General features: G+C 46.4%; 1 protein-coding gene across 1 annotated transcript in view; it reads right to left on the reverse strand.

Moving 5' to 3' along the window:
* The window catches only part of ABCD1 (ATP binding cassette subfamily D member 1), a 47,323-nt gene extending 34,384 nt beyond the window's left edge, over window positions 1-12,939 (reverse strand). Inside the window, exon 1 of the mRNA XM_040405129.1 lies at window positions 10,998-12,939. Within this exon, the coding sequence (XP_040261063.1) occupies window positions 10,998-11,915 (918 nt within the window). The 5' untranslated portion in view covers window positions 11,916-12,939. The remainder of the gene's footprint in view (window positions 1-10,997) is intronic.
* Window positions 12,940-13,606: the final 667 nt, after the last annotated feature.

Below are 13,606 nucleotides of genomic sequence, written 5' to 3' on the forward strand. Positions count from 1 at the left end.
GCCTCTATGCAGGATGTTGAATGAGGCATTGGTGTACATTTTGGCCAAAGCGCAATAAGCCACTCACCACGTCAAGGTCGCCTCCATGAGTGGTCCCTAACACTAGTTCCTACCTGTTTATGGGCCATGACAGCCACACAAAGTCCAGGGAGCGCAGGCACAGCATGAACGCCAGGCACACTCTGCTTTTAACCCCGTCCGGTGCCATTACAGCTTTCATCGGATCCAGGGATGCAAGTACCAACATGCATGCTGAGCCCACTATATACTTCTCCTGGAGCCAAATGGCTACTGGTAGGCCCTGTAGAAGTAGACTCAGTTTTATACTGACTTTAAAACCAGCCTCCAGGACAGATTGACTGGTCAGGTGTGCATGACTGCATGGAGATCACCACGCCTCCAATATATACTACAAAGAAAAAAATGTGGGGGGATACAGTCAGCACAACCCTATATGTAGGTGCACCTCGCTATGGCGAAATACATATACAAAGAAAAAGACACAAATGCAATAGCACTCTGCAACCAGCACTCTGCCCTGCCTCTATGCAGGATGTTCAATGAGGCATTGGTGTACATTTTGGCCAAAGCGTAATAAGCCACTCACCGCGTCAAGGTCGCCTCTATGAGTGGTCCCTAACACTAGTTCCTACCTGTTATGGGCCATGACAGCCACACAAAGTCCAGGGAGCGCAGGTACAGCATGCACACTCTGCTTTTAACCCCGTCCGGTGCCATTACAGCTTTCATCGGATCCAGGGATGCAAGTACCAACATGCATGCTAAGACTATACATCACGAGAAGATATGATGATGTCATGTGCAGGCATTGTATCCATCAACTGGCGCAGGTCACCATTTCACCCACCATGTCTACTCAAATTTTTTAGAAAGAGTATTACCATCTGAAAATCTGCATTACAAGGATCCATGATGCAGCTTCTTAAAAGGTTATTCCAGTTGGAAAAAGTTCTCCTATCCACTGGATAAGGTATAACAGCTAGATCGGTGGTCTGACAGCTGGGAGTCTTCCTGAGCGGTCAGTGTAAGGTAGTATATAGATGGGAAGTCATCATAGGAGCTCCTCAGTTCTTTGCGTTTACTGCCTGACACATGCAAGACCGTACCAAGAGAGGTGTTGTTGCTGATTTCATCATAATTAAAAAAAAATTAAAAAAAAGTGCACAACCTCATCTTCTGGGACCAGGGGCTCACCGGGAACTTAAAATGGCCCTGGAAAAAATACAAAAAAGTGGGGTGTTTTGTAATGGGTTCCAAAATGATGGAATGCGGTGTCAGCAATATCATATTGTGGCACATTATACAACTCCAACAGGTCAAAATACCACAGTCCATCACAAAATACTGCCCCAGCAGTACAAAATACATCCCCAAAAACTTCCACTAGCCGGCGGCATCGGCCCTGTAAGGTCTATGGCCAATCCACCCCCTGTCTGGGACAACGAGGAAGAGTTGCTGCTGGAAACTTAAAGGAGAGCGACCTTGCTAGCTCAGCTTTCTCTGCTGCTTCATTGACCTTTTTTTTTCTTCCCCAAACTGCTCAACCTCACCTTCTGGGACACAAGGAGGAAGAGGAGCTGCTGGAAACTTAGAGGACACTGGCCTTGCCGGCCAGGCTCTCTCTTGCTGCTCCTCCACCCTTCTCGTACTCCATCAACTGCTCGGCCTCACCTTCTGACTGCAGGGAGTAGGAACTACCCAGAGATTTGGAGGCTACCCAAAGTAAAGCACAGGCACGCTATACAAAACTCTTTGGCAGCCAAGCTCGGTGGGGACCGATCAGTCGCTTTTGTTTGTAGCGATCCAAACAAATGAAATATGTGGTATTACTATAATGTGAAGTTTTATGACCCAGTGGACCACATGCCATAGTAGCACTCTACATCATCCCCACAAACAGCACCACGCTTATCCACAGACTGTGTCTGGTACTGAAGGTCAACCTCATTTATCTACTAAACCATAATGAGGGATAAACCCTGATCAGGACATGGTAACTACACAGATCGGCACTCCCATATACATAAACATCACTAATGTGGACCTATAATCTGCCAAGATGGTCATATTTCTGTCTTCTTTCGGCAGTCCAGACGGATGGTGATGGATGAGATATAAAGGCAGAAAGTCAACAGACTCGGGCACTTCACAGAACGAGGGCAGCTTTCCAGACGGAGTCAAATAAACATTACTCCTATTATCAGCCGAAGTAAAAGTTCTTGAAGATTCCTGTAATATCTTCTTACCTTGTAAATCACTCAATGCATGAACCAAAAAATTGTAAATGCACAAATTATTTTTGGCAAAAAAGAGAGAGACAGGAGAAAAAACGGTTGAGTATTCTGCCGCAGCTCGGCACCAATGAAGCTTCTGGCGATCTTGGTGTATCTAGCTACCTAATCAGAGACAAACCATTTCAAAAAAAGTCAACTGTGGAGGCAATCACCTGGTGGACTCAAGTCCTGGGACTTCCAGCAAACAACAAATAATTCCACTATCCCCATTGCCAGAAGAGATGACAGTATTAATTGCTAAATGTTGAAAATACTGGAGCAAAAGGCTATATTCACATAAGGGATGAAATGTCCACGTTCCACTTGCTAAAAAGGGACGATTTTCCATCCACGTGGAATCGGTAATGTCTCCGACTGTGCGTAGAACCTTTTACCGAGAAAAGGGTTTCAGAGATTTTAATACAGATGACCTATTATCTGGATAAGTCATAAGTATCTGATTGACACCCGGGACCCCCACCAGCTGTTTGAGAAGGCACTGGCGCTCCTGTAAGCCTTCTCCATGCTGACCAGACACAGCGCCGTACATTCACTTCTATGCGGCCGAGCTGCCCCTAGGCCACGTGACCGATGAACGTGTCATCATCATTTCTTCTTTATGTTTCTACACTCCGAAGCCAGGGGTCTTTAATATAGAGGTCAACTATATAAGTGGCAGCCAGACTCGCCATATGTGGTTGGGCGAGTTCTACTATATTTTGCATAGTACCTGACCTGTCATCACTCGGCCTAGGGAAAGTTGCGAGAAGGCTGCGGCACTACTGCCTTCTCAAACAACTGATCAGCAGGGGTTCTAGGTGTAGGCCCCCACCGATCAGTTACTGAAGACCTATTCAGAGGATAGGTAGGTCATCATTATTAACATCTCAGAATACCTCTTCAATGCAGCTGGGCGGCAAAGCTATAGCTTCTGGCAACGCCGGACCCAGACGTTAACAAGCGCTTGTATGAAACTAGACTAAGGCTGCGTTCACACGGGCGAGATTTCCGCGCGGGTGCAATGCGGTAGGTGAACGCATTGCATCCGCACTGAATCTGGACCCATTCATTTCTATGGGGCTGTTCAGATGAGCGATGATTTTCACGCATCACTTATGCGTTGCGTGAAAATCGCAGCATGCTCTATATTCTGCGTTTTTCACGCAACGCAGGCCCCATAGAAGTGAATGGGGTTGCGTGAAAATCGCAAGCATCCGCAAGCAAGTGCGGATGCGGTGCGATTTTCATGCATGGTTGCTAGGTGACAGTCTATAAACTGTATTACTTTCCCTTATAACATGGTTATAAGGGAAAATAATAGCATTCTGAATACAGAATGCATAGTACAATAGGGCTGGAGGGGTTTAAAAAAATAAACTCATTAACTCACCTTCTCCTCTTGATCTCGAAGTTCCCGGTCTCTTCTTTACTTCAGTTGTGGGCTAAAGGACCTTTGAGTTGAGTTTACTGATGAGTTGTGGGCTAAAAGACCTTTGGTGACGTCAGATCACATGCTCCAATCACATGGTACATCTCCGTGGTGATGTACCATGTGATTGGAGCATGTGATCTGACGTCACCAAAGGTCTTTTAGCCCACAACTCATCAGTAAACTCAACTCAAAGGTCCTTTAGCCCACAACTGAAGTAAAGAAGAGACCGGGAACTTCGAGATCAAGAGGAGAAGGTGAGTTAATGAGTTTATTTTTTTAAACCCCTACAGCCCTATTGTACTATGCATTCTGTATTCAGAATGCTATTATTTTCCCTTATAACCATGTTATAAGGGAAAATAATACAATCTACACTACAACTAACCCAAACCTGAACTTCTGTGAAGAAGTTCGGGTCTGGGTACCAGTGTCGGTTTTTTATCACGCGCGTGCAGAACACATTGCACCCGCGCGATAAAAACTGAACATCGGAACGCAATTGCAGTCAAAACTGACTGCAATTGCATTCCTACTCGCGCGGTTTTGCCGCAACACACCGGGACGCATCCGGACCTAATCCGGACACGCTCGTGTGAACCCAGCCTAAGGACTTGGCTTATTTTTTTAAATCTCTATTTTCTCTCATTTTGGGATGACATTTTAGGGCTTTGGAACCAATTACTAGTTTTTCATAGCGTTATGGACTCAAGTTACAATATTTTCAACTTACAATAGTTGTCCAGGAACCAGCTGTTTGACAGGGGGCAGAGATCCTTCAAAACAGCTGATCACCAGTGGTGCCTTTAGTTGGACCCTCACCGATCTGATATTGATGGCCTATACTGGAAAACTCCTTTAGGTGCCTTTCATCTGCTGCTTCTCGATCTTCTATGGTGCCTTGGTCAAGCTGTAGAACTTTCCTTCGGATAAGTCAGCAACGTAAGAAAACCAAACATTTATACCGAAACATTTGGGTAGTCTGAGTGTTCCTGGCTACAAAAGCAGCTTAAATGAACGACCTGGTGGTGGTGGAAACATCTGACCATGGCTGAAGTCTATCACTATCTCAGTCGCTAATAATGGGATGATTTAAATTAGAAACTATAAAAAAGAAAATTAGACTTTTAACGAACACAGAAGCAAATTATGTATCTACTAAAGATTAACGAGCGACATTCGTTACCGCTAATAACCTCTGTGTTATATCTGGTCAATGGGTCACCTGAACTCTCCAAGAACATTCTGTGCTCTTGTCCAGGGTCAAAGAGACCTTTCGTGGACGCAAGTTCTTTGCTTTCAAAAGTTTAAACGGGTTGTCGCTTTTGTTACATTGCTGACCTATCCTCAGGATAGGTCATCAATATCAGATCGGCCAGGGCCCTACTGCTGGCATCGCCGCCGATCAGCTGTTTGAAGAGAAGGCAAGGCTCGTCGTCATTGAAGGTCCCGGGTGTCTAACCCTATCCAGAGGAGAGGTCATCAGTAAAACAATCTGATAATAAACCCTCTTAACCCTTCCATCCTAACCATTAAACATGTGTCTATCACCACCTAAAGTGGTTGTCCCCCCAAAAATATATTCTACAATTTTCACACCAGTACCTGAATACTTTTGTAATTGCATGCAATTAAAAATTTAGCATAGCCACTGAGTTATTCAATAAAATGTATCTGTATAGCACCACTTGCTGCTTTTACTTATTTCCTTGTCCACCTCAGTGACCTCTCTGAGGTGGTCGCACATGGCTGTTTTTTTCCTGCCACCAGCCATATCTGCTATTAGAAGCTGTGACAGTTACAGGGAAAGAGCTGCACCAGAAAAAAGACTCCCCCTGAGCTGTGACAGTTACTGGGAGAGAGATGAAGGATACACCACCTAGGCTGTAATAGGAAGAGAGCTGAAGCAGAAAGGACACACCCAAGAGATGTGAGAGAGAGAGAGCTGCAGAAAAAGAACACCCCTCCTGAGAAAGGATGCGCCCCTAAGCTGCAAACCCACAGAACTGAGCAGAGCAATGAATGCAGGGGGAAGGATGTGAGGTACAGGGCTGGCTCTAGCTTTGTTAGAAAGATATTATCATGTACTATATGATTTCTGATTTTTATATGTCAGGGGATAACCCCTTTAAGGGCTTGGGGAACCCATCCAAATTTGACTGAAGACATCTGCAATTGTATGGGCAAGTATGAGGTCAGTCTACCAGTACCTGACACCTACTGTCCCTGGGTCAACCAAGCTGGCCAAACATATCAGATAGCTTTTGGGCCATCTCTCCTGAATCCTCCATACACTTACAGGTGTCCCAATTGGGAAGAAATCTGCTGGCAGACATCTCTCGTGGTGACACATCTTCCCAAGATTATAAGTATTGGGCCTGTTGAACTCCAACAGCCTGAACCTTATCTCCCTCAACATCTGCCGTCAATGGAAGAGTCTGGAGGCCCCTATACTCATTAGATGGTCAAAACTGGCCACCATTTATCTAATGTGTATGGCCAGCATTAGACTTCAACCACTCTGACCCTTCCCCGTGAAGTAGGCAGCTCATTATCTGCCTCCACCTGTTGAAATACCACGCTCATTCAGCCAGACCAAATGTGCATCTTATGGGCAGCTGGTCCCATCACAGCCTGGTCTTCCACAGTAATCATCTTCATGTTTCAGAGTGCTAAAGTTTATCGGTGATAACCTATTTACAATAACCGTCCTCTGCCAGAAAAAAAAAAAAAAAAAGATAAAAAGTTTACGAAATGGAATTTGTCCTTGGTAGAGAGATGAAGAATCAGCTTTAACCTGGAGCACAGGACATACAGTCCATGAAAACAGCTAAATGTGGCCAAAAGAGCAATAAATAATGTCAACTATAACCACCCCTGGTGATACGCCGATATGTGAACCTCACAAAGTCAGAGGGCAATAGGGGGATTATGATGAGACTGTGCCCAACAACCTTCTATGATGTTGTCTCCATGAAATCCCTGGGCAAATGAGGCATGGGCCATGGGTGCTGGCTGCCATAGTGGCAACAGGCCACTTTGCCTGGGCATTCAAATACAGAGTGAGCACCAGGGTTCCCAACATCTTTCATTTTTTGAGGACTTTTCTTTGGACAACTCAACCAAATAGCAAGGACAGACCAAAATTGTTATGGCCATACACCCCACCCCTTTTAAAAACCAAGGTCATTATATCCTGTCCTTAGAGCAGTTGACCGAGATTTTGATACTGATGGACTAGCCTTAGAGTCATCAATATCTGATCAGTGGAGGTCAGATTCCCAGCACATCCGGCGAACAGCTGTTTGAACAGGCCGTGGCCAAGCTCAGCGCCATACATTTGAATGGGACTAAGCAGCACCTAGGCCACGTGACTGATGAATGTGACGTCACTGATCTAGGAAGAGCCTTGCAGCACTGGAGCGCAATGGCCTTCTCAAACAGCTAATCATTGAGGGTGCTGGGAGCCATATCCTCACCAATCAGATACTGATGACATATCCTAAGGACAGGCCATCAATATCAAAATCTTGGAAAACCCTTTTAAAAGGGGTATCCCTATCTACACAGTTATGGCATAGCCACAGGAGCTTTCAATTCTCCATCTCCTATGGTCTTAGTAATTCTGAGGTGCAGAATCTCTTTTACGAGACCTCTTATTAAGGTGGCCATACGTATTAGATAAATGTTGATCAAACCCACTGGTTTTGGTGGGACTGGCCAACCACCTAAATGTGAAGGCTTTGTCCCGACTCTTCGGAGAAAATGAATAAATATGTTAGTTTTCAAAATGCTTGACCCTTTGTTCTTAAAATTGAAAACACAGCCAAGCATGGATGTGTATGGTCAGAAAGAATCACAGTTGGTCACTCCAAGGTTATTACAGGGTCAGTGTGCTGACAGTATTGTGGTTGGAACAGGCTAGGACACCAAACTGGGTTAATTAGTCCTTAGACTGTAGCAACTTATAGCTTCTTTTTATTCATCAAAGCTTTCATATGGCTCCTCAGCTTCAGCCAGCTGCTGGTAAAGCCTGAAGACCCCAGCTGAGCGCCACAAACGTTTCAAGTCTCCGGTTCCCACAATATTTCATTTCTATGAAGCCACCACAAGAGACATGAGCAAAAGGCTCTGACAAACGTCAAGCTACTTTCACATCGGCATCTGGATAAACACTCCCTGCTGTCTCCTGTTTTAGTCCCTAAAGGCACAGTTTAGAAGGTCAGAGGTTGGCATCGCTACAGTGACTGGTTATGGAAGTTTACGAGATTGCACTGCAAAGTAATGAAGCTAGAAGAACTTGATGGAGCAGCTAGGGGTTCTTCAATACCTACTGGAACATTAAGAAGCCGGCTTGGTCATTGCTAATCCGTTTTAAAACATCTGGGCTTGACCAGAAATCAATTAAACTGGCCGTACATGCAAGTTACTCCTTGACCGAAGAGATGTATATATTTTTTGGAAAGAGAAGAGACCAGCGGCTGATAGACACCTGGAGTTCCATCATGTTAGATCTTCTTCCAATAGGGACACCAAGAGTGTGACTGACTGCAAACTTACAGTTAGACCGGTCTAGGAAATCAGGGTACATCTCCATGAGCAATCTTTCGGAAGTTATCAGTCAAGGGCTTCTACGGTCAAAAAGGTGTTTGCCGCTCTACAGAGCACCATGGCACTCGATTAGGCAATCAAAAGTCACCTAAGCTCAAAGGTCTGCAGTGATGACCCTTCTTGCGTGACACAGTGATGTGGTACAATATAAAATACTATAACAATTAAGATTCCTGGCTTAATTATTACAAACGGAGATGCCTTTTTTTCAGTTTCCCTTTAGGACTTTTTTCACTTGGTTTACATTTACAACCATTTCCTACAGACCCCAATGTATCCATTGACTTATAATGGGTCAGCCTTTCTTCGAGACTTTTGCTATGGGACTTCTGAAGATAGCAGAGCGCACCCGCTTTGCTATTTTTGAAATTTCCACAGCAGTAAATGGAGACAGCTGCGAATGCGCGGTGAGCCCAGAGGTGAGACCCACACCTATTGGTCACTCATGGCATATGCCATCGATATGACAGAAATGTCCAGATAGTACGACCCTTTTAAGATCTGGGTAGGTGAGGCAAAGGATTCTACGGAAAATTTTGCTATAATTTATTCGAACATTTGAAAACTCAAAGGGGCTGTCCCATCTCGGGCACTGATGGCATATCGCTAGTATATGCCATCAATGTCAGATACGGGCAGGTCCCACCTCTGGTACCCGTTGCTATCTCCACAATGGCCCTCCACCCCGAAGGGATAGTAAGCACACAGCGCATGTGTGGTGTACTCTCCAATCACTGCTATGGAACTTCCAAAAATAGATGAGCGATCATGTGACAATATTCGGACCTCCCGTAGTGGTGAGCGGAAGGTGGGCTTGCATTAGGGCTGCAATGAGTACTCGACTAAATAGAGTAACTCGACACAAAAAAAAAAAATCCTTGATGCAAATTTTTTGCATCGAGGATTCGTTTGTGTCACGTGACCATGGAGCGGGAGTGAAGAGCTTGCTATTACTCCCACTCCGTAGTCTCCCGCTGCGCTCTGAATACTCACCTTTCCAGCAGGGGGCCTCCGGACACTCCACAGCATGTCCATGGTCCCGCACTGCACTGACCTTCTGACATACACACGCCGTGACCTGACGTGCTGTGTGACGTCAGGCGCAGAGCAGTGCACAACAATGGAGTGTCGGCGGTGCCCCTGCTGGAAAGGTAAGTTGGTGTGACTAAGGCCGGGCGCCCGGAGTGCACAGCGGCATAGCAACCAATGACGCTGTGCACTCCGGGTGTCAGGAGGAGCAGGGGTGGGGGAGAGCTATGGTTATGGCCGTATTCTTCTCATACGTCATTGGTGGTATCATTTTATAGGGAGTCTGTCAGCATTTTTGACCTCTGAAAACTGCTGACAGTGCCATATAGGTGATGGGAAAGGCAGGGCTTGTGTCCAGTCAGGAGACCCCTAAAGCAGTCACTCAGAGCAAATGGGGAAGACCACCGCTCTAGATATGTCTGCACTACTCTCCCCAGTCCCTACCTAGTGCTGTCAGCAGTTCTGAGGAGTCAAAACTGCTGACAGACACCCTTTAAAGTGAGGTCAATTCCTGGTAGAGTAATCCTGCTATGACAGAAGTAATATAATTTGGCATCTATAATGCTGTATACCACCGTCATCGGTGCCACGTTCATGCTCACTTCCCAAAACTGACAGTAGTACAGTTGTCATAGAAACAAGACACATTCTACATCCCTCCTTAATTTATATTCTGTACCTGAAACACAACTTCCATACTATACAAAAGAAACATCTCCTATGGTGGAGGCTTTTTGTTTTATTGGAGGATTCAGCCCTTAAAGGGGTATTTCCAATTTAGACATAAATGCTGATAGGTGTGGATCCCACAGGTAGAACCCCCATCTCCATAACTCTGGTCCACTGACCTCCTTGGTGGCTGCTCATGCACGGCTCTCTATTCACGGATGGTTCCATAATCCCAACCATCTCTTCATTCATTCACAACCTGGACTAGGCAACCTGGGGCTGCCTCACTGGGTGGATCGACTTCAGTTCTCGAGATAGGTGTGGGTTTCAGAGATGGGATCCGCATCTATCAGACACTTATGGCCTATTCTATGGATAAGATGGGAATACTGTTCTACTGTTCCACCTGTCCTACTCAGAAACCCAAGGAATTTAGGTAGAGGTATGTAGGTACCTGTGTAGGCCACAAGCAATGGACACAGCTGGTTAACTTTGGGTGGACACTTATGGTTTATTCTATGGATAGATGGGAATACCCCTCGAACGGGGTTCTACTCTTCCACCTGCTTCCATCCTTCTGTATGTCCTACGCAGAAACCAATGGAATTTAGGTAGAGGTATGTAGGTACCTGCGTAGGACACAAGGAATGGAGACGGGTGGTTTATATTGGGTGGAATCAACCAAGAAAACAAGCATCACAAGGTTTCAGAGGTGGGACACACATCTATCAGACACTTATGGAATATTCTAGGGATAAGATGGGAATACCCCTTGGACGGGGCTCTACTGTTCCACCTGCGTCCATTCTTGCATGTGTCCTACTCAGAAACCCAAGGAATTTAGGTAGAGGTACGTTGGTACCTGTGTAGGAAACAAGCAATGGACACAACTGGTTAACTTTGGGTGGAATCAACCAAGGAGACAGGCTTTTGAAGAGGACCCCATAAACCATTGCCCACCTTACCTTATGACCTCCATAGAAGGCAATCTCTTCGGAGTTGGCCACCACTCTTGAGTGCATGTACCGCAGCTCTCCTTTCCTTTTCGCTTCTTCTGCCACAAGCTTCCCAAACTTCGGCGAGCAGCCCCTCAACACTTTAGCTGTAATGACAACCACTAGTCCTGCAATGGCAGATGGCCACCTGGTACCTGCTCCCTTAGATTTGGCCGTATTGATCAATGTGTAAGTGGTCACGATTACGTCCAACACAGGTTTAGTCAGGTTGGAGTAGAGATGGGCCACGGAGCTGGCGAAGGCCACCACATCTTCCGTCAAAGACTGGTCGGGGTTCCGCAACCGCCCGTCCATGTTGCTGACCCGGTAGTAAGTCTGGTTTCCAAAGTACAACTTGTAAGCATGGGACACCAAACGGGTACGGAACGCCAAACAAAGCTGACCCTCCAGGTAACGTATGGCGCTGTTGATGAAGGTGGCGGGTAGGGCGATCAGCAACCATTTGAGCAGCTGATAAGCAAAACTGGCCGGCTGCTTCTTCACGATACATCGGGCCAATCGTCCGTCCAGCTGGGCCACATATACTGAGAGGAAAGTCCTAGAGATGAGGGCTGCCGAGTGCAACACCAGCAACCCAAACTCTTTGCAGGCCAACTTCGGGAAAAGAAGCCTAAGTAGACGGATCAGTCTACGGAAAAACACCTTGTTGACCGCGGTTTTCTCATACACGGCTTGGGGCGTGGAAGAAGACGACGCTCCTTTACCTTTTTGGAGTCCATTTGAATCTTTATGTTTCTGAGAGGAGTGAAGGCAGAGATGTCTCAAGATGGGGTACAGCCGGCGGGCTCCATAGGCTGCCAACGCCAGGGCAGCCACCCGCTTCAAGACGGCGGCCCGGGTGACAGGGGACGGGCAAACTTTTATCATTGTAAGAGTGTATACCCTGTGATTTGTATGGGGGGGGGGGGGGACTTTCTACACCTCAGACTACAGATTTGTGTAGGTACACATAGTGCACACGAAAATCTGTGAACATGCAAATCCTTCCCTGTGACTTTTACACAGGAAATGTTTGTGCCTTAAGTGCTGATCCCTATAGTATGTATGTTAGGGATGTATATACGGACCCCTAGACTTCACATGTACACTACAGAGGTATATACGGACCCCTAGACTTCACATGTACCCTATGGATGTATACAGGGACCCCTAGACTTCACATGTACACTATAGAGCTATACACGGACCCCTAGACTTCACATGTACACTATAGAGCTATACACGGACCCCTAGACTTCACATGTACACTATAGAGCTATACACGGACCCCTAGACTTCACATGTACACTATAGAGCTATACACGGACCCCTAGACTTCACATGTACACTATAGAGCTATACACGGACCCCTAGACTTCACATGTACACTATAGAGGTATACACGGACCCCTAGACTTCACATGTACACTATAGAGGTATACACGGACCCCTAGACTTCACATGTACACTATAGAGGTATACACGGACCCCTAGACTTCACATGTACACTATAGAGGTATACACGGACCCCTAGACTTCACATGTACACTATAGAGGTATACACGGACCCCTAGACTTCACATGTACACTATAGAGGTATACACGGACCCCTAGACTTCACATGTACACTATAGAGGTATACACGGACCCCTAGACTTCACATGTACACTATAGAGGTATACACGGACCCCTAGACTTCACATGTACACTATAGAGGTATACACGGACCCCTAGACTTCACATGTACACTATAGAGGTATACACGGACCCCTAGACTTCACATGTACACTATAGAGGTATACACGGACCCCTAGACTTCACATGTACACTATAGAGGTATACACGGACCCCTAGACTTCACATGTACACTATAGAGCTATACACGGACCCCTACACTATAGAGGTACATGCACAGCCATAACCATGTGCATATAACCTATATGTTATAAACCAGCTGCCTATGTGAGGTATATTCTGGCTAGAACTGGACCAAAGAGCTTGCAATCAGTTGTCTAGAGTGCACTACATGTGACCTAAGTGCTCCCTATATACACTGTATAACATGCCACACACATGTCCCCTGCCATGTCTGGCAGCTACAACTAGAGACATGCATGCCTGGAGGTTTACTTAAAGGGCACTTACATGGGTCTCAGTATACAACCTGTAGGTGAATGCAAGTGTCCCCGCTGCCGGGTTGCCTGTCCCCTGCCGCCCTCCTGCTCTCAGCAGCTCCGGTGTCTGGAGCCTCAGGTGTCACCACTTCCCGTTTTTGTCCCCGCGGCCGCTGTCACCGTCACTCACTATTGGAAGGGTATAAGCAGGCAGCTGGCCACGCCCACCCAGGCAGCTGACAGGAGGACTGGCGGATGAGAAGTGTCGAGGGGGCGGAGTTGTGGGCGGGGCCTCCGTGACTTCTGCTTGACCGGGGTGCAGATAAGAAAACAGTCCCGCGGACTTTGCCAGTCAACATGGCGTCGTGTTTGGCTTCAAAGGCTCCGCCCAATTATTCCAGGTCTTGAGGGGGTGAAAACACGTCACTTAACTTTATTGAACAGAAGTGTTGAGCAACAGGTGAC

The sequence above is a fragment of the Bufo bufo genome, chromosome 8, assembly GCF_905171765.1.
Source record: "Bufo bufo chromosome 8, aBufBuf1.1, whole genome shotgun sequence".
Lineage (NCBI taxonomy): Eukaryota > Metazoa > Chordata > Amphibia > Anura > Bufonidae > Bufo > Bufo bufo.